General features: G+C 67.3%; 2 protein-coding genes and 1 non-coding gene across 4 annotated transcripts; all 3 read left to right on the plus strand.

The window, feature by feature from the left end:
• The first annotated feature begins 169 nt into the window (after positions 1–169).
• Positions 170–15,431, plus strand: CAD (carbamoyl-phosphate synthetase 2, aspartate transcarbamylase, and dihydroorotase). Of its 2 annotated transcripts, XM_075048793.1 has the most exons (45): positions 170–981; positions 1,275–1,414; positions 2,553–2,682; positions 2,918–3,060; positions 3,182–3,323; positions 3,865–4,036; positions 4,116–4,301; positions 4,372–4,484; positions 4,611–4,756; positions 4,852–4,983; positions 5,245–5,478; positions 5,584–5,805; positions 6,203–6,391; positions 6,588–6,712; positions 6,815–6,948; positions 7,028–7,140; positions 7,253–7,503; positions 7,575–7,821; positions 7,937–8,035; positions 8,137–8,361; positions 8,446–8,628; positions 8,736–8,954; positions 9,053–9,220; positions 9,306–9,488; positions 9,569–9,673; positions 9,753–10,001; positions 10,235–10,316; positions 10,491–10,657; positions 10,789–10,953; positions 11,037–11,168; positions 11,267–11,468; positions 11,555–11,745; positions 11,814–11,954; positions 12,048–12,143; positions 12,223–12,367; positions 12,501–12,548; positions 13,046–13,090; positions 13,188–13,351; positions 13,479–13,553; positions 13,663–13,875; positions 14,121–14,246; positions 14,382–14,537; positions 14,612–14,713; positions 14,847–14,941; positions 15,243–15,431. In XM_075048793.1, the coding sequence occupies exons 1-45, from the start codon at positions 897–899 to the stop codon at positions 15,343–15,345; spliced, it is 6,783 nt and encodes a 2,260-aa protein (XP_074904894.1). In that variant the 5' UTR covers positions 170–896; the 3' UTR covers positions 15,346–15,431. The 2 variants fall into 2 exon arrangements, with proteins under 2 accessions (XP_074904894.1, XP_074904895.1); XM_075048794.1 differs by lacking the exon at positions 12,501–12,548.
• Positions 273–436, plus strand: LOC142041284 (U1 spliceosomal RNA). The gene has a single exon (XR_012653404.1). It is a non-coding gene; the product is annotated as a U1 spliceosomal RNA (small nuclear RNA).
• Positions 15,309–24,859, plus strand: MPV17 (mitochondrial inner membrane protein MPV17). Its single transcript, XM_075048795.1, has 7 exons — positions 15,309–15,493; positions 19,880–19,995; positions 20,789–20,881; positions 21,607–21,702; positions 23,769–23,801; positions 24,023–24,075; positions 24,152–24,859. The coding sequence occupies exons 1-7, from the start codon at positions 15,421–15,423 to the stop codon at positions 24,219–24,221; spliced, it is 534 nt and encodes a 177-aa protein (XP_074904896.1). The 5' UTR covers positions 15,309–15,420; the 3' UTR covers positions 24,222–24,859.
• The last annotated feature ends 1,109 nt before the right edge of the window (positions 24,860–25,968 follow it).

The following is a 25,968-nucleotide window of genomic DNA, read 5'->3' on the forward strand; positions in this document are numbered from 1 at the left end:
CCCGCCGGCAGAGCCTCTCCGGGCCGCCAGGGGTGGAGCCTTGCGGGACGGGGGCGGGGACATGCAGATCAGGAACGGCGCGGGAAGGCGGAAGATCCCCGTTACACGAAGACGCCGGGCGTCACAGGAGCTGCGTGGGCGCCGCGTGGCGGGCAGAAGTGGGGTTTAGAGTGAGAGGTGTGCGCGGGTGTGGCGTGGGAGTGCGGGCGCGTGTGTCCGTGTGTTGGGAGTAGGTGGTGGTGCGTGCGGCGTTGTCGGGTGTGTTGGAAGGCATACTTACCTGGCAGGGGAGACACCATGATCAGGCAGGTGGTTTTCCCAGGGCGAGGCTCATCCCCTGCACTCCGGGTGTGCTGACCCCTGCGATTTCCCCAAATGCGGGAAACTCGACTGCATAATTTGTGGTAGTGGGGGACTGCGTTCGCGCTCTCCCCTGGTTTCAAAGTGCGAAAAACAGATGGAGATTGGAGGTGCGATTCCCTTCTTATTGATAGCCCTGTCTCATCGGCTGTTGCTGTTCTTAACTGTTCCGCACGCCGCTGGCCGAGCTCGGGTCTAGCCGCGCTCCGGTCTCCAGCTGCAGGGGCCTCTGCCGTCCGCGCTCCGCCCTTCCCCCGCGGCCTCGCTTTCGGGCCCCCGGTCGCTGCAGGCGACGGAGCCGCCGCGCCCTCTCCCCGCCCGCCGCTGCGCCCCCGCCTGCCGGGCGGCCGGTGAACCAGGTGTGCTGCGGTGAAGCCACCGCGTGTCGCCCCGCTGTCGCCCTACCCCGCCCTGCTGCGGGGGCTGGCCCGGCCCGGCCCCGCCCCGGATCCTCCCGCCGCCGCCGCCACCGCTGCGCTTGCATGCGCCTGGCTCGGTAGCCGCCGCGGAGCCGCCGGAGCGCACGTGGAGCCGCCATGGGCTGCCTGGTACTGCAGGACGGGTCGGTACTGCGCGGCCGCCTCTTCGGGGCCGCCGGGGCCGCCGCCGCCGGTGAAGTCGGTGAGTGCGGCCGGGCGGGGCCGGACCGGGAGCAGGTCCGGGGCGGCGGCGGATGTCGGGGGGCGGCCCGAGCCCGGCGAGCGTCGCCAGCAGGGGAGGGGACCGGTACGGGGACACCCCCCCCCCACTCTGCTCGGCGCCCTGCCGTGGGACAGGAGCGGGGGCTGACTCGGGGCGCTGGCGGCGGGGGGGTTTCGGCCGCGCCCGGGGCTCGGATGCCTCTGCCGGCGGGACGCGGGGCGGCCGGGACGTTCCGTCCCAGCCGTCCCCAGCCCCTCTCCCTGCGCTCGCAGTCTTCCAGACCGGCATGGTGGGCTACCCCGAGGCCCTCACCGACCCCTCCTACAAGGCGCAGATCCTGGTGCTCACCTACCCGCTCGTCGGAAACTACGGGGTCCCCCGGGACGAGACCGACCCCTTCGGCCTCAGCAGGGTGAGAGGGGGGCCAGGCAGCGGTGCGTGGGGCAGCGTGTCCCTGCAGCGGGTGGAACTGCCCGAGGCAGCCGCCCGGCGCGTGGCAGGGTGGGACGGCGCAGGGTGCCAGGGCGGGGGAGCGGCGGTCACCGGGGCGGCACGCGGCAGCGGGCGGAGGTTTGACCCCGGTGCCGCAGGGCCCAGAGCCAGCAGCGGGGCCCAGGGTGTTCCAGCCTGCCGTGCTGCCAGGAGGGGACCCGGGCTGGGCAGGGTGGGGGGGAGACCCCCGTGCAGTGCGATTGGGGTGTCCTCGCAGCGCAGGGGTAGCGGAGCCGTGTGTCTGTCCTCGCCGGGGCTCTGTTGCAGGACGGGGGTCCCAGCTGCCCGCTCAAGGCCCCAGACCCCTCCCAGCCCTGCAGCCTCCGTGCTGCCTGTCCCAGGGCCACCCCTGCCTCCAGGGCAGAGTCCAGGCCCCGCTGCCGCAGTGCTGTCGGGCCTCCCCGTGCTGACCCTTGGGGGTCTGTCCCGCCCAGCCCTGTCCCACGCTGGCAGGCCAGGAGCCCTCGGCCCTGCGCTTGCTGTCAGCAGCCCTCTCTGGGCTGGGGGCGTGCGGGTCTCTGCTGTGGCCCCTGCAGGCCCTGCTCCTGGGAACCAGAGCCCCCGTCCCATGCGACAGGACACACTGGCATGTTTGGGGCTCCCCAGCGAGGCTGTGGCTGGAGGGAGCGGTGCTTTCCCGTGTGCCGGTTTGTGTTGCGGCTGTGCTGAGCTTGAGGGGTCCTGTGGCATGGGCTGTGCTGGCCCCTGGGCAGAGGGCTGCTGTCCAGAAGCCCTGGGGGCCTGGGCACCCCATCCTGGGGCTCCCAGGGCCGGGGGCTCACCTGGACCAAGCCTCAACCTCACAGATCTGGGGGTGGGGTGGGGTGAGGTGGGGGTAGTGACAGCCTGACATGCCGTGTGGGGTGGCAGTGGGAGCTGGTCCTGTGCCCTGTGGGCCAGGGATGGGGTCCTTGTCCCATGGGGCTCCCCTAGCCCTGGGCTGTAGCCGCCCTACCGTGCCCCGTGGGGATGACCAGGCCGGGCACCTGAGGGGCACGCAGGTCTTCTCCTGGGCTGGTGACCCCATGCCCAGCCATGCTCACCCCCCGCCTCCCCAGTGGTTCGAGTCCAGCAAGATCCACGTGGCTGCGCTGGTGGTGGGCGAGTGCTCGGAGACCCCCAGCCACTGGAGTGCGTCCCGCTCCCTCGACCAGTGGCTAAAGGAGCAGAACATCCCCGGGCTGGAAGGTGGGACTGGGGACACCATGGGGTCAGGTGTGGGCTGGGAGCTGGGGGTGGCTGTGTGGCAGATGGGAGCTGTGGCTAAGGGGCAGTATGTTCTGGACTAGACCTGTCTCTGTTGGGATTCGCCCCCAGGGGGTTGACCTGGTGTTGGCGGTTGGGGGTGATAATGTTGCTGGGGCACAGGGTCCTGCTCAGGGTGGAACAGGGCTGTGGGGTCATGTCTCATGGCTGTCCGCAGGCGTGGATACTCGGGCCCTAACGAAGAAGATCCGTGAGAAGGGGACGCTGCTGGGGAAGCTGGTGCCAGATGGGACCCCTGAGAAGAGCCTTGCCTTTGAAGACCCCAACAAGCGGCACCTGGTACAGGAGGTGTCGCTGAAGGTGGGGCTGGGGGCATGGGTGGGGATGGCAGGGGGGCAGCTGGGGCTGCGGAGTTCCTTGCTGTGGAGCGCTGGCCCTAGGCTGGGGGGGCCAGGGCAATCCACGCTCACCCCTCCCGCAGACACCCTGCGTGTTCAACCCCGGTGGGTCACTGCGCATCACGGCAGTTGACTGCGGCCTCAAGTACAACCAGGTGCGGTGCCTGTGCGAGCGGGGGGCGGCTGTCACCGTGGTACCCTGGGACCATCCACTGGACACTGCAGGTGGGGTGGCAGCAGCCGGGGACATCCCAGGGCCCTGCCGGGGGGTGGGGAGACGGGGTCTGGAGCAGGGGCTGTCTCCTTGGCTGGTGCTGGGGGAAGTGGGGAACCGTGTCCTGCTCTGTGCCATGGGGTCGAGGAGCCTTGATGTCGTCCTTCCTGGATGCTCTGGGGCTCGGGGCCCTTGGTGTGACACTACAGGGATGGGGGGAGCATGGGCTCGGGGTGCCTTGCTGTGATTGGGATGGGGGGGGCTCTGGACTGTGGTGTCAGGGTGCCCGCATGTGACACTGCATGGGGGGCTATGGGGTGGGCTGTGGGACTGGGGGGCCCTTGCTGCCACTGGGATGGGTGTTATGGGGTCAGATCACCTCAGTGTGACCCTGCTGGGGTGTCAGGGGGCCTGTGGGCTCACGGTGCCTCGCTGCTGGTAGCTGGGGGGCCCTGCTGTGCCCCTGGGGGGCCTTGGGGAGGCTGGGGGGCCCCTCTGTGACCTTTGGGGGCTGGGGGGCCCCACTCTGACCCTGCTGCTGTCTTGACACAGACTTTGATGGGCTGTTCATCAGCAACGGCCCCGGGGACCCGCAGCTCTGCCAGGAGACAGTGTCCAACCTGCGACGGGTGCTGGACGCACCCCAGCCCAAACCCATCTTTGGGATCTGCCTGGGGCACCAGCTGCTCTCCCTGGCCCTCGGCGCCCGCACGTACAAGATGAAGTGAGTGGGGGTCTGGGGTCTGGGTCACTGCGGGGTCCCGGCTGCCTGGGCCTGCCTGACGCCTGTCCTGCTGCCCCAGGTATGGGAACCGCGGGCACAACCAGCCATGCCTGCATGAGGACACACGGCGCTGCTTCATCACAGCACAGAACCACGGCTTCGCAGTGGAGGTGGGCAGCCTGCCACCTGGCTGGGCCCCGCTCTTCACCAACGCCAACGATGGCTCCAACGAGGGCCTTGTCCATGAGCACAAGCCCTTTTTCAGGTGGGTGTGGGGCTGTGGCTAGGGGGGCCAGGGGGGCATGGGGCCGTGCCCTGCCTGACCCCCTCCACAGCGTCCAGTTTCACCCTGAGCACCGTGCCGGCCCCACGGACCTGGAGGGGCTCTTCGACGTCTTCATGGAGGTGGTGCGGGACCTGCAGAGCAGAGACGGCAGTGCCCGGACGGGTGGGTGCGGGGCAGGAAGGGGCAGATGGGGCTGTGGGACTGGGACCGTGTGTGGGGCTGTGGGGCCAGGGCTGTGCGCAGGGGTGCATGTGGCCCCGGTTCCAGAGTGTCCCATCCCTCCACCAGTGCGGGAGCGCCTGCGGGACTGGCTGAGCTATGACGAGGTGCCGGTGGGGGGTCAGGATGCGGCCCGGCCCCGCAAGGTGCTGATCCTGGGCTCCGGTGGCCTCTCCATTGGGCAGGCAGGCGAGTTTGACTACTCAGGCTCACAGGTGAGAGCCCACCCCTGGGACGCGGGGGGCAGTGGGGGTCCCTGGGGGGGTGGGGACCCGGGGCTGTCTGCTATGATCCCTCTGCTCCTTGTAAGGCCATCAAAGCACTGAAGGAGGAGAACATCCAGACGGTGCTGATCAACCCCAACATCGCCACGGTGCAGACCTCCAAGGGGCTGGCAGACAAGGTCTATTTCCTCCCCATCACCCCGGAGTATGTCACCCAGGTGAGCGCCCCGGGGAGCCAGCTGGGAGGGGGTGGTTTGGGAGGCACAGGGCTGGGAGGGCTGGGGGCTGTCTGGAGAGTAAGAGGGTGCCTGGGGGGCTGCCTGGGGGACTGTGGGGTGGTGGAGGTGCTGATACATGGGGGCTGGGGGATGGTGGAGGGGTACTGGGGGGGGCAGCACAGGCACGGTGGCAGCTGGAGGGCGAGGGTGCATTCTGCGGGGCCGCCGTGGGTCCCTGCCCCACTGCCCCGTGCTCCCCAGGTGATCCGGAACGAGCGCCCCGATGGGGTGCTGCTGACCTTCGGGGGGCAGACAGCCCTCAACTGCGGCGTGGAGCTCACCAAGGCAGGCGTGCTGGAGCGGTACCACGTGCGGGTGCTGGGCACCCCTGTCACTTCCATCGAGATGACAGAGGATCGCAAGGTCTTTGTGGAGAAGATGGAGGAGATCGGGGAGCACGTGGCACCCAGCGAGGCCGCTGCCTCCCTGGAGCAGGTCCAGGAGTGGGATGGGGGGTGGTCGTGGGGCAGGACAGGGGGGCAGCTCCCGGGCAGGGTGCTGTCCTCCCTGCTCCCATCGTGACTCTGTTGCTCTCCACAGGCGCAGGCAGCAGCAGAGTCACTGGGGTACCCAGTGCTGGTGCGCTCTGCCTATGCCCTCGGGGGTCTGGGCTCTGGCTTCGCCAACAACCGGGAGGAACTGGTGGCACTGGTGAGCCAGGCCTTCACCCACACCTCCCAGGTCCTGGTGGACAAGTCCCTGAAGGGCTGGAAGGAGATCGAGTATGAGGTGGTGCGGGACGCTTACAACAACTGTGTCACGGTACGGGATGGGGGAGGCCCCCCCAGGCCTGCTGGGGGGGAATTGATGGAGGAGTTGGGTGCTGGGGGGGCGTGGGGTCAGGGGCTCCTGCTGGACCCTGTCCCCAGGGAGGGCTCCCCAGCCCCTCCTGTGGTGCCAGCACGGCTGCTGTGTGCCACCGGGAGCTGTGCCCCTTGACGCCCTGTGCTGGGTGGGGGCTGCAACACGTGGGGTGTCCCGGGGGCTCGTGTTCAAGCCCAGGCTGTGCAGGGAAGCCCCCGTCGGTCCCCAGAGCAATGGAGCAGGTGGTGGGAGGCAGGAGGGACCCCCCTGGGGCAGCAGCAGCCAGAACCATATGCAGGCAGTGTGTGGGGTGGTCGGGAGCCCAGCAGCCTGCGGTGACCCCCCCTGCTGCCAGGTATGCAACATGGAGAACCTGGACCCACTGGGGATCCACACGGGCGAGTCCATCGTGGTGGCACCCAGCCAGACCCTTAACGACACCGAGTACTTCATGCTGCGGCGCACAGCTGTGAAGGTGGTGCAGCACCTGGGCATTGTGGGCGAGTGCAACATCCAGTTTGCCCTGAACCCCGAGTCAGAGCAGGTGACCGCTGCCCTTCCCCAGCCTGGCTGCCCTCATGTTTGGCCCCCGTCGCTATTTGTGCTCTCCACATGCTAGCAGCCCTGCGGTGCCAGCCGAGCACCAGGCCCCAGGGAGCCGCATGGCTGGCACCTGGCCTCGTGCCATGGGGGCCACGTCCCGTGCCACCCCACTAACCCTGCCCGCCTGCTGCCTGCAGTACTACATCATTGAGGTGAACGCCCGGCTCTCCCGCAGCTCGGCCCTGGCCAGCAAGGCCACCGGCTACCCCCTGGCCTATGTGGCTGCCAAGCTGGCCCTGGGCATCCCCCTGCCCCTCCTCAGGTAACAGCACCGCTGCAATGCGGGACGGGGTGCTGCCCCAGCCAGCTTCACACCCCCCGCTTTGGGACAGCCCTGGCCGCTGACGCCCTGTCCTCTCCCCAGGAACTCTGTCACCAACTCCACCACGGCCAACTTTGAGCCCAGCCTGGACTACTGCGTGGTGAAGATTCCGCGCTGGGACCTCAGCAAGTTCCTGCGCGTCAGCACCAAGATTGGCAGCTCCATGAAGAGCGTGGGTGAGCGTGGGGCAGGCGGGCAGCACAGGTGGGCAGCATGGCGGGCGCAGTGTCTGGCCGCTCATGGTCCCATCCGCAGGGGAGGTCATGGCCATTGGGAGGAACTTTGAGGAGGCTTTCCAGAAGGCGCTGAGGATGGTGGACGAGAACTGCGTGGGCTTTGACCACACTGTGAAGCTGGCCTCAGATGTGGTGAGCTCCAGGGCTTGGGAAGGCATGGGAGGGTCTGGGGCAGAGCGCAGTCCTGGGGAGGAGGCAGCTGTCTACCCCCCACCTGGCCCCACTCAACCCCCTGGCCCGGCAGGAGCTGGAGACGCCGACAGACAAGCGGATCTTTGTGCTGGCAGCAGCGCTGCGGGACGGCTACTCCATCGAGCGGCTCTACAAGCTGACCAAGATCGACCGCTGGTTCCTGCACAAGATGAAGAACATCACAGACCACGCGGTGCTGCTGGAGTCCTACCGTGAGGAGCAGAGCACCATGCCGCCCGCTGTGCTCAAGCGGGCCAAGCAGCTTGGCTTCTCTGACAAGCAGGTGGCCCTGGCCGTGCTCAGGTAATGTGGGGAGGGGGTGGCCCTGCTCTGTGCCCTGGCCTGCATCCTGGCGCTCACCCTGCCCCTCACAGCACCGAGCTGGCTGTGCGGAAGATGCGGCGTGACCTGAAGATCCTGCCGGTGGTGAAGCAGATTGACACCGTGGCAGCGGAATGGCCGGCCCAAACCAACTACCTGTACCTGACCTACAATGGCACCGAGCACGACCTGGCCTTCCGCGAGCCCCACGTCATGGTCATCGGCTCCGGCGTCTACCGCATTGGCAGCAGTGTTGAGTTCGACTGGTGTGCTGTTGGCTGCATCCAGGAGCTCCGCAAGGTTGGCTAGACCCTGACACCCTGCGGGGTTGGTCGGTCAGGCATCCCTGGTCAGAGGATGGAGCTGGAGAGGAGTGGGGGCCTCTTGGCCTCACCTCGTCCCACTCCCCTGGCAGATGGGCTTCAAGACGATCATGGTGAACTACAACCCCGAGACAGTGAGCACTGACTATGACATGTGCGACCGCCTCTACTTTGATGAGATCTCCTTTGAGGTGACTGGGAGTGGGGACCTTGCCCACTGTGGGGCTGAGGCAGGGTGAGGGCTGCCGTGGCCCCTGTCCCAGCCATCCCCCCGCCCCACACAATGTCGCAGGTGGTGATGGACATCTACGAGCTGGAGAATCCTGAGGGTGTGATCCTGTCCATGGGTGGGCAGCTGCCCAACAACATCGCCATGGCCCTGCACCGGCAGCAATGCCGCATCCTGGGCACCTCCCCGGAGGCTATCGACTCAGCTGAGAACCGCTTCAAGTTCTCCCGCCTGCTTGACTCCATTGGCATCAGCCAGCCCCTCTGGAAGGAGCTCTCTGACATGGAGGTGGGGGGCTAATGAGGGTGATGGGGCTGCCCTCGGGGGGACCAGCCCTCGGCAAGTCCTCTGAGGGTGCCATCTCTCCCCCAGTCGGCCAAGCACTTCTGCTGCAAGGTGGGGTACCCCTGCGTCGTGCGCCCCTCCTACGTGCTGAGCGGCGCTGCCATGAATGTGGCCTACTCGGATAGTGACCTGGAGAAGTTCCTGAGCAATGCCGTGGCCGTGTCCAAGGAGCAGCCCGTCGTCATCTCAAAGTTCATCCAGGAGGCCAAGGTCCATCCAGGAAGCTGCTCCAGCCCCCGGGCACCCCTGCTCCCCACAAGAGCCTGGTCCCCTGCCTTGGTGCTGGTGCCGGGCTGTGACTGTATTCCTGCTCACAGGAGATCGATGTGGATGCGGTGGCCTGCGACGGTGTGGTGGTGGCCATCGCCATCTCGGAGCATGTGGAGAACGCCGGGGTGCACTCGGGTGATGCCACGCTGGTGACACCACCCCAGGACATCACCCCTAAGACACTGGAGCGCATCAAGGCCATCGTCCACGCCGTTGGGCAGGAGCTGCAGGTCACGGGGCCCTTCAACCTGCAGCTCATTGCCAAGGTACCTCGGCCGGGGGGGGTTGCACCAGCTGGTGTGGTGCCATGTGGGAGGATACCTTTCAGGCCAACACGAGCCTCATGCTGTCCCCTCTTCCCCAGGATGACCAGCTGAAGGTGATCGAGTGCAACGTCCGGGTCTCCCGCTCCTTTCCCTTTGTCTCCAAGACCCTGGGGGTGGACCTGGTGGCTCTGGCTAGCCAAGTGATCATGGGAGAGGACGTGGAGCCTGTGGGTCTAATGACAGGCACGGGCATCGTTGGTGTCAAGGTGGGGGCTGCAGGGGCTGGGCTGGGGCACATGGCTGGGCTGGGGTGTGTAGCTGGTCAGCCTTTGAGACCACCCCTGCCCCCAGGTGCCCCAGTTCTCCTTTTCACGCCTGGCGGGCGCTGATGTGGTGCTGGGTGTGGAGATGACCAGCACAGGCGAGGTGGCCTGCTTTGGGGAGAACCGCTGTGAGGCTTACCTGAAGGCCATGCTCAGCACTGGCTTCAAGATCCCCAAGAAGAACATCCTGCTGACCATCGGCAGCTACAAGGTGCGTGGGGCCGGGGCGGGGGCTGGGGCAGGGGCCAGGCCCCCCCCTCCAGCCTCTGATTGTCCCCGGGGTTGTTGCAGAACAAGAGTGAGCTGCTGCCCACGGTGCGGACCCTGGAGAGCCTTGGCTACAAGCTGTATGCCAGCCTCGGCACCGCCGACTTCTACACTGAGCACGGCATCAAGGTTGGGGCCGGGGGTCCGGCAGGGGCTGGGGGCACCCTTGGGGGAGTCATGGGGCCCTGATGGGTGTCACTGCTGGCAGGTGATGGCCGTGGACTGGCACTTCGAGGAGGCGGATGGCAGTGAGGCCGGTGCCCGGGAGACCCAGCGGAGCATCCTGGACTACCTGGCTGAGAACCACTTTGAGATGGTCATCAACCTCTCAATGCGCAACTCAGGGGGCCGCCGGCTCTCCTCCTTTGTCACCAAGGGGTACCGCACCCGGCGCCTGGCCGTCGACTACTCTGTGCCGCTCATCATCGACATCAAGTGCACTAAGCTCTTTGTGGAGGTGGGCTGGCATGCGTGGGATGTGGGTGCAGGTGAAGGGAGCAAAGCAGGGGCTGGGGTAGGAAAGTCCTGTTGTGGATACTGTGGGGTGGGCGCCGTACATGGGTATTGTTGTGGGAGGGTCGTTTTTGGGGTGCCACTCAGGCAGACATCCTCATCCTGGCCCCATTCCTGAACCCTGGCCCCACATGCCCCTGCAAGATGGGTCCTGCCTCATGGCTGCTGTCTCTGCAGGCGCTGGGCCAGATTGGGGCAGCCCCCCCGCTGAAGATGCACGTGGACTGCATGACATCCCAGAAACTCATCCGTCTGCCAGGTAGGGAGTGCTGGGGCCTCCCAGGGTGCAGCACGGAGCTGAGGCAGTGCCGGAGGCCAAGCTGGCCACATCCGAGGGCACTGTGGGGAAAGGAGACGTTTCCCTGCGCTGCCAGGGTGTCCAGTGTTCCCCGTGGCCGGGGGCTGCCTGTGCTGACGCTGCCCCGCTCCCCAGGCCTGATCGACGTCCATGTCCACCTCCGTGAGCCGGGCGGCACTCACAAGGAGGACTTTGCATCCGGCACAGCAGCCGCCCTGGCTGGGGGTGTCACCATGGTGTGCGCCATGCCCAACACCAACCCTGCCGTCACCGACGCCACCTCCTTTGCCCTGGCGCAGAAGGTGAGGGGCTGCCACTGCCCGGCCCCATGGTCGCGTTCCCTCCCCGGGCACTGCGGTGCCAGCTGTGGTGCGCCCGCTGCTCACGGGAGGGCTGGCCCTGGCCCGGCACCCACCGCCTCTCCCCCCTGCAGCTGGCTGAGGCTGGGGCCCGCTGTGACTTCGCCCTTTTCCTGGGGGCTTCCTCGGAGAACGCCAGCTCGCTGGGCCCCCTGGCCGGGGCTGCTGCCGGGCTTAAGATGTACCTGAACGACACCTTCTCCAGCCTGCGGATGGATGACGTGTCACTGTGGATGGAGGTGAGCCGCTGCGGGCAGGGGCTGACGTGGGGCTGGAGCCGGCTCCTGGCGCCAGTGCCCACCAGCCCCGTACCCGCCCCCAGCACTTTGAGCAGTGGCCGCGGCACCTGCCCGTCGTGGCGCATGCGGAGCGGCAGACGATGGCCGCTGTCCTGATGGTGGCCCAGCTGTACCAGCGTCCTGTGCACATCTGCCACGTGGCCCGCAGGGAGGAGGTGAGCATCAGGGGACAGGGACACGGTGGAGGGACTGTGGGCCCCAGCAATGGGGTGCAGGGCTGTTTGGGGGCCCCCTCTCACCGCGGCTCCTCCAGATCGTCCTCATCAAGGCAGCCAAGCAGAAAGGAATCCTGGTGACGTGCGAGGTAGCCCCACACCACCTCTTCTTGTGCCGGGATGACCTGGGGCGCCTTGGGGAGGGCCGAGCAGCTGTGCGGCCAGCACTGGGCACCCGCCAGGATGTGGAGGCGCTCTGGGAGAACATGGACACCATCGACTGCTTCGCCACAGACCATGGTGAGCCCTGGGGGATGGCAGCTGTGGGGCGGAAGCATGGGCTGGGGGCAGCAGCAGGTCCCACAGTAACCAGCCCTGTCCTGCAGCCCCCCACACGCTGGAGGAGAAGCAGGGGCAGGAGCCGCCCCCCGGCTACCCCGGCCTGGAGACAATGCTGCCGCTGCTGCTGACGGCTGTCTCGGAGGGGCGGCTCACCGTGGAGGACATCGTCCAGCGCCTCTACGAGAACCCCCGCAAGATCTTCGGGCTGCCGGCGCAGGAGGACACCTACGTGGAGGTAGGTCCCTGCCCACCCAGCCCAGATCTGGCCCCAGCCTTGCTGCCTCTGACCCGCTGTCCTGGCAGGTGGACCTGGAGCATGAGTGGATCATCCCCAGCCGCACGGCCTTCTCCAAGGCCCGCTGGACGCCCTTCGAGGGCATGAAGGTGAAGGGGACGGTGCGGAGGGTGGTCCTGCGTGGGGAGGTCGCCTACATCGATGGGCAGGTAAGGCCCTGGGTACCCTTCCCCCTGTATCTAGCGGTCCCCTCCCAGCACTGGCGTCCCCCAGCACTGACGCCATCGCCCCCGTGGCTGCAGGTGCTGGTGCCCCCTGGCTACGGGCAGGACGTGAAGAAATGGCCCTCGGGAGCTGTGCTGGCACCACACGCAGCTCCTGCCAAGGAGAGCACGAAGGTACCGGGGTGCGTGGGGCTGGCAGGGTGGGGGTCCTTGCCCTGTCCTGCCCTGGCTTCACCTCAGTCTCTCATTGCAGACCCCTGAGCGGCCCCGGCACGTCGTGGCAGCCGGCGAGACACTGCGCGGCCGAGCCTCCAGCCCCCGCCGGGCCGGCCCCGCGGGCGAGGGACGCTTCCACCTCCCGCCCCGCATCCACCGGGCCTCCGACCCTGGGCTGCCAGGTAGGGGGGCGGGTGGCGTGGCATGGTGGAGCGTGGTGGGCGGGCGGCAGGGCAGTGAGCGTGCCGCCCCAGGGCCGGGTCTGGGGCCGCGGCTGGGCGGCCCCGCTGACGCCGGCCCTTGTGTCCCGTTCAGCGTTCCGGAGGCTGGGAGCTGTGCACCGCCCGGGCACCCGAGGCACTGGTAATGTCAGGGGGGGACTCACTCAGACAATGAGACGCGGCCGTACTAATGGCACTAACCGCAGCCGATGAGTGCATCCCCTCCCCCAGGTGCCACGCTGGCCTCGGGCTGCCCGCTCTGCCCCGGCACGGGCCCCTTTCTGCACCGTGTGAAGGGGCCGGGCACCATGGGACAAGGCATGGCTGTGCCTGCCTGCCCCCCTCCTGCCCCAGCCCGCGCGGCACCTCGGGGACCCCTCGCCTGCCAGTGTGATTTGGGTTGCGTCCGATCGGGTTTTGTGGGGCGCGTGGGGAGAGGGGCACAACACCACGCTGGGGCTTGGCCCACCCCGTCTCTGGGTGGATATGGCCCTGGTGTTGGGCCCCATGGTGCTTTTGCCCGGTGCGGCCAAATGCCGGGAGGGCTGTGCCACACCGGCGGCACCCTGGGAGAGCGGGGCCCAGGGTGCCGTAGCTGCCTGCACCCTCTAACGCCACTGCTCCCCTCTCCCACCCCAGCTGAGGACGCTCGTGAAAAGGCCGGCAGGAAGGCGGTGGAAGCAGGTGAGTGCTACAGGGGTCCAGGGGCCCATGGCGGTTGGGCTGGGTTACGCGGCACCACTCCTGCAGGCTGACTGACTGGCTGCTCTTGGTGCTGCAGATCCAGCTGTGATCCAGGACAGCTACGTCTACCCGCTGGGCCCTCTCCCACGCCAGGCATCCCCCCAGGGCGCACCCCACTTCCAGACCTCCCAGACCTCCCCGCTGCTGCACCCCCTCGTTGGCCAGCATGTCCTCTCTGTCCAGCACTTCTCCAAGGACCAGGTGCCTGGGCTGGCAGTGGGTGCTGGGGCTGTGGGCACCCAGATGGTTACGGGGGGTGCGGTGACTTGTGCGCGTCAGCCAAGTCTTGGTGCCGTGCATGCCCCGGCTGAGCCGCCTCTGCCCACAGATGTCACATCTGTTCAACGTGGCACACACCCTGCGCATGCTGGTGCAGAAGGAGCGGAGCCTGGACATCCTCAAGGTGAGCTGGACATGGGGCAGCTGCCTGGCACCCCGCGTGAGACTGTGGGAGCCCTGTGCCAGGCATGAGTGCCCCTGGGCTCCCCAAGGTGACAGTGTGGCCTCCGCAGGGCAAGGTGATGGCATCCATGTTCTACGAGGCGAGCACGCGGACCAGCAGCTCCTTTGCAGCAGCCATGAGCCGGCTGGGTGGCTCTGTCCTGTCCTTCTCGGAGGCCACCTCGTCAGTGCAGAAGGGCGAGTCACTGGCCGACTCCGTGCAGACCATGTGCTGCTACGCCGACGTGCTGGTGCTGCGGCACCCCCAGCCCGGCGCTGTTGAGGTGAGAGGGGTTGGTGGGGCCATCTCCTGCCTGTGGGGGGCTGGGGGGCGGCTGTGTCCCACCCTGAAGGTGTCGGGGGTTGCTGCTGCGATGGCGGGGATGATGACCTGCACTTTGGGGCAGGGCCGTGTTCCCCAGCAGGGCAGGCTGGGCAGGTGTCAGGAGCAGGAGCCAGGTCCTGCCCCCGGCGGGGGGCTGGTGGGGGCTGTGGTCCTGCCTGTGCTCAGCCCTGCCTGTGCACCCAGCTGGCTGCCAAGCACTGTCGCAAGCCCGTGATCAACGCTGGCGATGGGGTGGGGGAGCACCCCACGCAGGCGCTGCTGGACATCTTCACCATCCGTGAGGAGCTGGGTACCGTCAACGGCATGACGGTAAGGCGCTGGGGGGTGGGGGGGCACGGCCACGGCCACCCATACCATGGTGCTGTGGGGATGAATGGCCTTGTCTGGGGCCGGGGGGGCTGTTGGGGCCCCATGGCACTGTGTCAGGCTGACCGCTCTCCCCAGATCACCATGGTGGGCGACCTGAAGCACGGGCGCACGGTGCACTCCCTGGCCCGCCTGCTCACCCAGTACCGCGTCAACCTGCGCTACGTGACCCCACCTGGCCTCCACATGCCCCCCGACATCACCAGCTTCGTGGCCTCCAAGGGCATCAAGCAGGTGAGCAGGCAGGGTGAGGTGGCCAGGGTCTCCCATCGTTGCCTCCCCCGGCCCCGCTGACATTGTCTCCCCAGGAGGAGTTTGGGAGCATTGAGGAGGCGCTGCCGGACACCGACGTGCTCTACATGACCCGCATCCAGAAGGAGCGCTTCCGCCTGGCAGAGGAGTACGAGGCTGTGAGTAGGGGGTGGCGGGAGGGGACCCCGGGTCTTGCCCTGGTGTGGGGGCAGCAGCCTCCTGCCCTCCGCGGGGTGAGAGCTGCCCTGCCTGGAGCTCAGGGCTCTGTGTTACCCCCCGCCCCCCCCGCAGTGCTTCGGGCAGTTCATCCTCACGCCCCACATCATGACCCGGGCCAAGGAGAAGATGGTGGTGATGCACCCCCTGCCCCGTGTCAACGAGATCAGGTGGGGATGGGGGGGGCTGCAGGGTTGGGGAGGGGGCCGGAGGGTGCATGGGGGGTGTCTCAGGGTGCTGGGGGGGCTGCAGTGTGCTGGGTGGGGTTCAGGGGCAGGGGGTCCCTCATTCCCCACGGAGGGGGCATCTGTCATTCCCTGGGGAGGGCGGTCTGTGCCCCATGGGCGGGGTCTGGGGGTCTTTGCCCCACGGGGGGGGGGATATCTGTGCTGGGGGTCCCTGCTGGGCTCTCGGGGAGGGGGTGGTCAGGGCTCCCGGGGGCGGTGCCCGCGGCTGACGTCACTTCCGCAGCGTGGAGGTGGACTCGGACCCGCGCGCCGCGTACTTCCGGCAGGCGGAGAACGGGATGTACATTCGGATGGCGCTGCTGGCCACCGTCCTGGGCCGCTACTGAGCCAATAAACCGCGTCACTCTGCCGCGCCCGGGCGTCATCGTGCCGCGCCGTCATCGCGCCGCGCCGGGCGGGCCATGGCGGGGCTGTGGAGGGGCTGCCGGCGGCTGCTGGCGCGGTCGCCCGGTGCTGCACAGGCGCTCACCGCCGGTAAGGGCCGCGGCCGGGGCGGGCCCCGGCCCCCCCCTGCAGCTGGGCACCCTGTGTGCCCCCGCCCCCGGGGCACAGCCCCTCACCGCGGTAACTTGGGGCCCCATTGTCACCCCCGGGGGGAAGCAGGGCAGGAGCCCCACAAGCGGGGGGGGGGGGGGGGGGGCGGTTTCCCAGTGCCTAAGCGTTCCGTCTTTAGGGGGGAGGAGGTGGTACTGTTCTCCCAGGCTCAGCGGGGAGCAGGGCCCCCCGAGGGTCCCACTGGGTGGAGGGCTCGGGCCCACTCTGGGCTCAGGAGATCTGTGTCGGGGACCCCGTGCTGGAGCCGGAGGGGTAACAGGAGGCTCTAAAGAGGTGCGGCCCTGGAGCAACCTCCCACAGCTCCAGGACTCACCCCAAAACCCGGGGGGGAGGCTGCTTTGGGTGCCCTCCTCCCCCTTGGGCAGGAATGGATTCTGGGACATGGCACTGGGGGGTTCAGCGGGCTGCAGCCAGCGCAGCATGGGGCCAAGCCTCCCCCACGTGGGCTGCCAGTGCTCGGGGATGAAGGCCTTCGCTTCAGTCGGGTGCAGAGGTCCTGCCTGGGGCTAGCCCCTGCCCCCAAAAGGTTCCTGGGGCCCTGCATGGGGTGATTTAATCTCCCTAACAGCCTTGCTGTTTGCAGGGCTGGGAGGTGCCATAAATCTGCCCCAGCGCTGGCAGGTGACTCTGCGTGCCCTGAGGACGCTCTCCCTGTGCGGGCAGGGGTGCTTCTGCCTGCGCTGGCCCAGGGCCTGCAGACCTGAGCAACAGCCAGCTCTGCCACCCAGCTGTCCACCCCACCCCTGCGGGGCTGAGGCTCGTTGTCAGGAGAGCCCATCCTGCCTGTGCTGCATGTGCACAGAGCCGTGCAGGGGTGTGCGTGGCCTGGGCTGGCCAAGAGCAGGGTCCTGGTGTACTCCCCTCTTCATCTCCTGCTTGTGGCCTTCCCTGCTGCCACTGCTCCCCCACCTGCTGTGCTGCTCGCAAGTAACCAGCCCAGCATGCTGGAAAAGCACAACTGTGGGGTCTGGGGCTGTCCTGCTGTGCCGAGGAGCTGGCATTGGAGCGAGGGGGCTCAGCTCGGCGTGCAGCTGCTGGCCCTCCTCCCTGCTGCCCATGGGGATGACGGCACATTGCCCTGCCTGCCAGGCTGCTTGGGTCCTGCCAGGCCACCTCACTGTTTTCACTGGTATTTTTATCTGATTTGATGGAGTCTGTTGCCTGGCACCTGCTGCACTGTGCACTGCTGGGCTGCGCATCCCTGTCGGTTCCTGGAGCGAAGCCAAGATGGAGCTGGGAGGGCTGCCCAGGACCAGCCCCTGCCCTCACCTTCCCCAGCAGCCCCTGCCCACTGGTGTGGCAGGCTTGGTGCAGCCCGCAGCCCCAGGCTGGCTCTGGACTCCAGCTCTACCTCTTGCTTCTTCATGTCAGAGCTAGCCCTGCCATGCTCCGGTTCCCCGGGGCCCTGGCCGGACTGGTGAACACTGGGCTGTGCCCATGGGGGTACACAGCCGCCCGGCACAGCCGCTCTCAGTGGCCAAGTGCTGGATGCGGCTCCTGTGGCCGAGAAGAGGCTCTGCCGTTGGGCCTGGATGTCTCCCTGCCTGTGTGTGAGGCCGTGACAGTGGGAACATGGCTGTTCCTCAGGGGCAGCGCTGCTGGAGGCCAAGCTTTCCTCTTCTTGTACCTTCAGCAAGTAATTCCTCCATCCAAGGCAGGGCTCAGTCTCTCACTGCTGGCCGTGCTGTTGTCCATGCAGAGGAGGCAGGCTCTCCTGGGCCCTGTGCTAGGCAGCTATAGGAGGGCTGGGCAGATTCCAGCCCTGCTTTCGCTTGCTGCTCGCAGACCCACTGGTGCTGCTGTTCCCCTGGTGCTGCTGTTCCCCTGGTGCTGCCATTTCCCTGGGCAGAGCAGAGCTGCCAGTTGGGGCCAGGCCAGGGAGGTTTTCTGGCAGTTGGCTGTGCCTGGTGTGTCCAGCCACACTCGCCTGCCGAATCCCTGTCCCGCCTGGTGGCGAGAGCTGTGGGGTCGGGCAGGGCTTTGCCTCCTGCATCCCAGGCCCCGGGCCAGGATGCCAGCAGGGCCTGGGCACAGTGGGCAGCAGCACGTGCCCGCGGCAGTGACCTAGCTGTCCCTGCCTGCGGAGAGCAGCCCCGTGCTCCTGTGGTGGCAGCGCAGCCTCCAGCTGCCAGCCGGCGAGGTCCGTGGGGGCTGTAGACAGTGTGGCCTACTTAGGCTTGGGCCCGTTTCAAAGTCCTCTGGCCATGGGAGCAGCAGCCTGTGGGATCAGCCAGGCACCCCCCGGCTCCCAGTCTCAACCTGGCCAGCGGCCCTGTGCTGCCCGCTGCCTCCTGCCTGACCGTGGCACCGCTCTGCACCAAGCGGATAAGAAAGTGCCTCCCCGCAGCTCGTGCGGCCGCAAGCTGGGGTGCCCTCGCCCTTCTTACCGGCTGTGTCCGGTGCTCCTGTGTGGGCATGGTGCTGCCGTGTCCCTCGTCTCTTCCCAGTCTGGGCAGGATGCAATGGCGGCAGCAGGGCCTGTCAGAGCTGTGGGGTCCGCCGGGGGCCAGTTCCTGTGTTTGTGGTGTGGGGTGCAGCTGGGGACTCCAGCCCCATGCAGGAGCTGCAGCAGGACCATGCTGGTGTCACCCTGGGCAGGCGTGGTGTGGGTGGTGAGCGGCACTGGTGCCAGCCTGGGCAAGCGAAGTCATTGCAAGGGGATCGATCCGGCTGTGCTCCCGGACCCGGGCAGGGGTGCGCAGACAGGCCTGTCCCCCCGGCAGCGCTGGTGTTGCTTCATCACCACCGGGCACTGCGCCCAGAGTCTTCGGCACTAAATGAGTAACACCGGTGCTGCCGGCTGCGGTTTCTCAATGAGGGCCATGCAGAGGGAGCCTGCCTGTGCCTAGTGGGAAGGTTGCCCGCGGGAAGCAGGCGGCCAGCAGGCAGCCAGCGCTTCTGCCATGCTGGCCTGGGGTCCCTTGCCTGTCGCCACCCCCTGCCCCTGCACTGCTGGGGCCCGTGGGCTGGCAGGGGTGTGGTAGCTCTGTCCGGGGACAGAGCCTCAGCCCCTGGGGGCTGCATTAGTCTGGGGTGGGAGATGGAGCCAGCTGCAGCCCTGCTTCACGTGGCTGGGGCGACGGGCTAGGGAGCTGGGCCCCCCGTGCCTCTCCCCTTGTGCATGTGGGCTGAGGACGGTGCCTGCAGGAAGGCACAATCCGGCTGCGGACACCAGGGAGGCAGCAGGCATGCTCCCCTGCCGCAGCCTGGGGTCTGCGGCCCTTTGGCTGGGACCTGCTTCCCACAGCACTGCTGGGGGCTGTTGCAGAGAGACCGATGGCCCTGGGAGGGAGTGGGGGACGGGTGCTGCTGGGGACGTACCTAAGGCTCTGCTACTCCTTGTCCACGGGAAATCGCTCATGGAGACCCTCCGGGCAGGGCTGCCAGGAGGAGGGGGGATGCTGGGGCTGCCACTCCCCAGGATGACAGCTTGCTAGATTCAAGGTTTCCAAGAGCAGAGCAGAATCGCAGTGGGGCTGGAGACCTGCCTGGGAACCGTCCTGGGAAGAGCAGGGAGAATAAGCAGGGAGCCCATAAAGGCCAGGGGAAGGAGCACTGGGCCAGCCGAGTTGCGTCGAAGAGGTCAAGAGTGTAGGATGGAGCGGGAGCTGCCAAGGGCCCAGCTGAGCGGCACCCTGTGGGGGACGTGCACAGCAGAAGGTCCTTCACACTGATATGGAAACAAGACAAGGAGTTGTGCCAGCGGCCAGGCAGTGGCGAGGAGCCGGGGCCAGCCCTGGCACCCGGCAAGTCTCACCTGCCTGTCCTGGCTGCTGGTGGCGGCACAGGCAGAGAGTGGCTTTCCAAGGAAGGGGATCATAGTCAGCAGAGTTTGTACGGTGCTCAGGGAGCGGTTTTGGGGAGCGCAAGGCCTGGGCTCAGGAGAGGCTGCGGCAGGGAGCACGGGTGGCCGGCAGTGCAGGCAGCAGCTGGGTGGGCTCTGCCCCAAAAGTCCTGGGCACCGCAGGCCCCAGGTGACAGATCAGCTCGGTGTCAGGGGTGCGGGGAGACAGTGCAGCCAGGCATTGTTTCGGCCAGAGATGCTGCATCGTCCTGAGGCACTTGGCTGCTGCAGGAGGGCCTGTGCTGTGGGCCGGGTGCGGGCAGGCTTGGTGCAGGGTGGCGAGGGAGCTGCGCGCCGGGACGGATCCTGCGGGGCCAGCGCAGGCTCAGGCCTTCCCAGGGGCAGCGGGGACGCAGGCAGAGGCAGCTCTTGGGCAGGACCCGGCTGTCAGTAGGGCTCTGGGCGGCTCTCACCCTTCCCCAGCGTGCAGCGGCCGCCTGAGCAGGCTGTGCTGGTCGCAGGGGCTCTCATGGGAGCTGGCGACGTGATTGCGCAGCAGCTGGTGGAGCGGCGGGGGCTGCGTGGGCACCACGGCCCCCGGACCCTGAAGATGATGGCGATCGGCTTCTGCTTTGTGGTGAGTGCCAGTGCGCGGTGAGCACCCGGGCCCTGCCCTGTCCTCACAGCACACGTGTCGTGGGGTGGGACAGAGGGCTGTTTCAGCAGAGTGAGGCTATGGTGGCTGGGTGTGAGCTGGGCCGTCCCGGTTCCACCTCCAGCAGCCACGGGCAGAGCTGGGTCCCCTCAAGGAGGAGCACCCTGTCCCTGTGCCCGGCTGCAGCTGTGGGCACCCTCAGCTGCGCTGCAGGGCAGGATGGGGATGGCAGCTTCTGTCCACGCAGCCTGGGCACCCGTGCCCGTCCCTGCTGCCGGTGCCAGCCCCTGGGGAGGTTTCACTTGGCAGGAAGGTGATTCCGCACCCAAGGATGCAAATGTGCTTTGCTCTGCTGTGCGTGGCGAGGCTGGATCCTGACCCATCAGCTCCTGTGCACCAGCAGGGCTGTGTTGGGCCCAGCGCCCTGCACTGGGGGCTCGGGCAGGGAGGGCCCTGGGCAGTGCTGGCACAGCCGCCATCCCCCTGCCGCGGAGCCCTCCCTGGTGTGTCAGGCGTGAAGCCCTGCAGCTGCCCCGCTGGAGCAGGCCCCTGGCTGCCCCATCCTGGTGCTGGTGTTGCCTGGCAGAGGGCTCTGGGGGGGCGGGCGCTGGGCACAGCAGTGCAGGACTCCCGGGGAGGGGAGGCAGGACAGGCCCTGGTCCCTGTGTTCCAGGGCCAGGGCAGAGCCCTTTAAGCAGGTCTGGAGACCCACCAGCCCTGACACCCCATGGCCTGGGAGAGTGGGATGCTGCCCCTCACCAGCTGGCACCTGCAGGGCCCTGTTGTGGGCGGCTGGTACAAGATCCTGGATCAGCTCATCCTGGGGACCACAAAAGTCGTGGCCGTGAAGAAGATGGTCCTGGACCAGGTCAGTGCCACGTGAGTGAGGGTGCCCGCACGGGACTGGTACAGCAGGACGGGGTGGTAGGTGCAGCCGTGTGTCCGTGGGCAGGTTTCCATCCCACTCCCAGAGCCCCAGCTCGGGGCAGTGGGTGCTGAGCAGGGGATGGTGCCCAGGACCTGCTCCATGGAGTCGCTGGGCTGCAGCACACAGCCCCTGGGGCATCAGGCAGCTCAGCTCAGCCCTGCAGCCCAGAGCGTCTCTGCAGAGCGCACCAGCCCAGCCGGCTGTGCTCAGGCGACCCGTGGGGATCTGTGAGGATCCATGCTTTACGCCTGCTGCAGCTCTCCTAAGGCTGTTGAGAGCTGCTGTCTCCCTTCTCTGAAGCAGAGCATGGGAGGCTGGCAAGTGCTGTGCACCACTGCGGAGGGTGGTTCCTGAGGACAGAGACCCCAGTGCTGCCCTGGCTCCTGCCCTCCTCCTGAGGCCGGGGCCAGCTCCGACACGGTGGAGGACTGGGGCAGAGAGGATTGCAGAGGAGCCACCCTTGGCCTGCTCTTGGACCCTTCTAGAGGCTCAATGGTGGTGCCTGTCCCTCAGTATGGCTCTGTGCTGGGGAGTAGCCCCAGGGCATCGGGCAAGCTGGGCCTGCACCCCTGCGCTTCGCCGTGCATTCCCCTCGCCCCGTGCTGCAGGCCCAGCTCCAGGCACCATAGGCTCCCCAGCATTGGGCCCCGACTCCTCTCTTGCAGGGGGCCTTTGCGCCGTGTTTCCTTGGCTGCTTCCTCGCTATCACGGGGGCAATGAACGGTCTGTCGGTGGAGGAGAACTGGTCCAAGATCCAGCAGGTACGTGCTGCTTCCCCAGGATGGCATGGGGCTGTCGGCAGCCAGGGCACCTTGGCAGCCCCTGCTAGTGCACCAGCGCTGCCGGCTGCTCCTGTTTGTGGTCATGCCTGTGTCCCCGCGCAGCCCCCTCCCAGCACCGACTGCATGCCCCCAGCTCTGCCATCACTCTCCAGTCCTTAGCCTGGCCTGCAGCTCCTGCAGCTCCCCCGGGACCCCAAGCACAGAGCTGGCTCTGCAGGTGCCCCACGGTCGGGGTGGGGAGGCGTCCACCCCACTGCTGCAGGGCATGGAGCAGCTCTCTGCCTGGCCGGGGCCTGGGGGTGCACGGGGGCGGTCCTGCTGGGCTCAACGCTGTGTGCCAGGGCACTGGGGGCATCAGATGCCTGGTGCTGCCGGTCCTCCCGGTGCTGGTGTCGGGGCTGCTCCCCGTGGCACAGCTCTCTGGGGTCCCACCTGAGGTGGGGCAGCCGGGTGCCTGGTGCCATCAGGCTGCCTGTGCGCCATCTGGCCCCTCTCCTGGCTGCATCTCCAGAGCCATTACCGAGATGGCTCCTATTAGCAGCAATTGCTGGAAACCAGCACGAAAGCTGAGTCAGCGTGTCCAGAGGGTGAGTCACTGGGGAGCGAGTGGCCACCCGCCACAGATGAGGTGCACCGGGGGTGGTCACCTGGCTGCCCGGGGGATGCGCAGCACCAGCGCTTGCACACCAATGGCTGCCGGAGCTGTGTGTGAAGGGCCCCAGCCCAGCCGGGCCATCTGCCCCCGGGCTGTGAGCTGGGGGTGTTGCCCAGCCACGCCATCAGCTCCTGCCCCAGGCTGGAGCTCTGCCTAGGGTGCCATTGCCCAGAGCCGATTCCTCTGCATGGGTGCACCCGCCCCACCAGGCACCAGCCAGCTGCCCACCAGGTTGCGAGTATGTGCCAGCAGAGACCTGTCCTGCCCTGGAGCGCAGGGAGCAAATCCTGGGGAGGACTGAGTTACCTGTTCTTTCTCCTGGCTTTGTGAGAGCAGCAGCAGCCAGTGCCTGAGGTGTTTTGAGACACCTCAGAGGCACATGTAGGCTGGCCCTTGGCATGGGGCTCCCATCTGTCTCAGCTGCATCTTGACAAGGTCATGCCATGTATCTTGCCTTGCCTTCCCCAAGGGAACTCACCCAGGCCTGGGCATGATTGTGGGTGATTCCTGGCTCCTGGCTGGTGCCCTGCCCTGGGAGGGAGCTGGGCTGGGGGCCACCTTCACCCCTGGCTTGGGGCACATCCGTCTCTCCCCACGCAGAGGAAGCGTCAGCAGAGCATCCATCACCCCTGTGCCCGCTCTCCACATTGTGGGCTGCCAGCCAGCACCGGGAGCAGGCCAGGCTCCTGGCTGAGTCACGGCCAGGCTGGATGAGGGACTTGTCGTGCTGCCATGGGGCAGGGCTGCGGCACAGCCGCAGGTGCAGCATGAGGACAAGGCAGCACGTCGGGGTTCTGGGGCGGCTGCCCCGGCTCAGTGCCCCTCTCCGTCCCTGCCCCACGGTGCCTGGGAGGAGGCTTGGGGGATGTAGGGCCAGACAGGAGCTCGCAGCCTGCGCCAGGGAGAGGAGCTGACTGCCCCTGCCTTGCCTGCTCTGCCTGAGTCTGCTGCCAGCACCCCAGCTCACTGCCAGCCACGCTGGTGGCAGGAAGGGCTCTTGGTGGGGACGGAGCAGTCGTGGCAGTCCTCTCCCTGCCACCCCGCACTTGCCCCACATGGGCACAGCTCTGGGAAGGGTGCAGGCAGGGGCTGCAGTGGCCCTGTGCCCAGCTGGAGCGGGCGTGGAGTCGGGGGGATTGTGGCAGGGGACAGTGACCCTCTGCATGCTCCCAGCTCCTGCCTGCAGCCCAGCCTGCCTCTACCTCGGGTCACAGGCATCTCTTTGGAGATGCTCCTGCGCCGCTCCTGCCAATGCTGGGGCCTCCCGGGGGCTGTGCAAACGGCCGCCCCTGCCAGGGCCATGGGTAGCCGTGTGGCAGGGCTGGACACCCGGGGCGGCTGGGTGGCAGCAGGGCTGCACTGTGTGCTCATGGTCTCCCTTCTCTCCCAGGACTACACGGATGCCCTGCTGACCAACTACTGCGTAAGTGCTGGTGGGGTCCGCGCCCCTCCCTGTCCCGGTGCCGGTGCCGTGCTGGCTGTGCCCCCGGCTGGGGTGGCCAGGCTGAGCTCCTCTGCACCCCTGTCCCCCACCTCGGGGGGCTGCCGTGGGCTCTGTTGGACACCCTGAATGCCTAGGCAGAGGTGGGCACGGGGAAGGAGTGCCAGCAGGGCCCCTTCACCGCCATCTCCTTCTCTGCCCAGATCTGGCCACCAGTGCAAATCGCAAACTTCTACTTCGTGCCCCTGAAGCACAGGTAGTAATGCAGCCATGGCCCCGGCTCCCAGGCTCCTGGAGCCTGCGGCTGTGGACCCCGTCCCGTCTGTCCCCAGGCTGGCCGTCGTCCAGTGTGTTGCCATCGTCTGGAACTGCTACCTCTCCTGGAAAGCAAATCGGATGTGAGGTGGAAGCTGTGTCCCCTCCCTGCCTCCCCTGCCTGCGTGCTGCCTGAGTCTGCCCCATCTCCAAAGCCCTTGGAACAGGCGCCTGTGGCTGTGGATGGGGCTGGGATATGCAGGGCACAGGCAGCAGCCATCCTGCTCTCTCCTTGGGGGACCCCATCGCCTGCAGCTACGGCCCTCACTGTTCCAGGGACACAAAGGAGAAGATGGGGCCGTGTCCACCCCGAGATGAGCCAGTGCCTGCGGCAGCTCTGTGTCCGGCAGCTCTGCTCCCTGACACGCTTCTCCGTCCATGCTCACTCCTCTGCCCAGCCCCTGGCCCCACAGATGGGGTGTTCCTGCCCCAGGCATTGCTCTGTCCTTCCCTGGTGGCAGATTGGGGGGGGGGGGGCGAGAAGCCAGAGTGGTGCTGGGCCGGTGCCAGTGCAGGCCCAGGGCTGGCAGTGCCATGGGTTGGGCACTGCCCTGCTCGGAGCTGGGGTCAGTGCTGCTGAGGGGCTGCCCCGTCCCAGGCTGCCTGCCCCATGCTTGCAGCACCTGCTGCCGCAGGCCAGGTGTGCTCCCCCTAAAAATGGGGTTTGCTGTAGCTCTGCTGCGGACGGTTGGAACACCCAATAAACAGCATTTTTCACTCTTGATTCTCGTGACGCTCGAGCTTGTGGCCCTCCATCCTGCACCAGGGCCTGTGCGGAAGCAGTTTCAGATGGATCATTCCTGTGCTTGCAGAACTGCTGGCAGCCCTCCTGTCCCCTTGCTGGGGTGGGGACCCAGTGCTGCTATCCCAGCCGGCAGACAGGCTAGCGGGGCCTGGGGGCAGATCGACAGCTCTGCTCTCTGCCTCTTCGAGGAGCTGAGTGCGTGGCCGTGGTGCCGGCATCGTGCATGGGGCTGGGGCACTGCGGTGCTAAGCTGTGCAAGTTGACGGGGGTGGGCTACCCAGCTGAGGGGAGGGGGGGTCTGGCAGAGGGTGGATGGTGGCTTAGGGGTCACCAGGTCCCACGGTGGCTGTTCCTTGGGGTGTGATGGTGCCTACACTGCTGCTGCATGGTGGGACAGGGTGAGCTGTACCCAGGGGGCACAGGTGCTGGGTGCACGATCCTCCTGGGGCTCCCAGCATGCTCCATGCAGGGCTGTGCATCAAAGAGGAGGATGCAGGAAGAGATGAGGTGAGCTGAGGGCTGGAGCTGGCCTGTGATGGGGCTGCATCTGCCTATGCATTGTCTGAGACAAGTCTGCCTGTCCTGCCTGCAAGGAGTCCCATGATGCTGCTGCCTGCCTGCAATTGCTGCCCTGTGGAGACATGCATCCAGGCTCATCCTACTCAGACAGCGAGCAGACACAATCTGGCTCATGCAGGGCCCTGCCCATCCGGACCAGGGTCTCCAGGGCAGAGCTGGTGGGACCACGGTGGTTGAACTCACCCAGGACCCTGAGCCCTGGTCCCCTCGGCTGTGCTGCCACAGTCCCAAGCAGCTGGACAGAGCTATCCCTGTGTGCTGCCAGCACCAGTCTGGGTTCTGCCAACCAGCCGCCACCGTTGTGGCACTCTCTGAGGGGGATGCATCCTCCTCCCTCCCTCCAGCCCGCATGGAGCCTGCTCCACGCTGAGCTTGCACACCCACCCTGAGGCTGGTTCCTACCAGCCAGGCAGGGGCTGGCCCTGGGTGTAGGTGCAGTTCCAGGCAGATGGGTGCAATTCAAAGCATGGGCGAGCCGAGACCTGCACCGGCCAGACCCTGGTGCACCCG

This window comes from Buteo buteo, chromosome 17, assembly GCF_964188355.1.
Source record: "Buteo buteo chromosome 17, bButBut1.hap1.1, whole genome shotgun sequence".
In the NCBI taxonomy this organism is placed as follows: domain Eukaryota; kingdom Metazoa; phylum Chordata; class Aves; order Accipitriformes; family Accipitridae; genus Buteo; species Buteo buteo.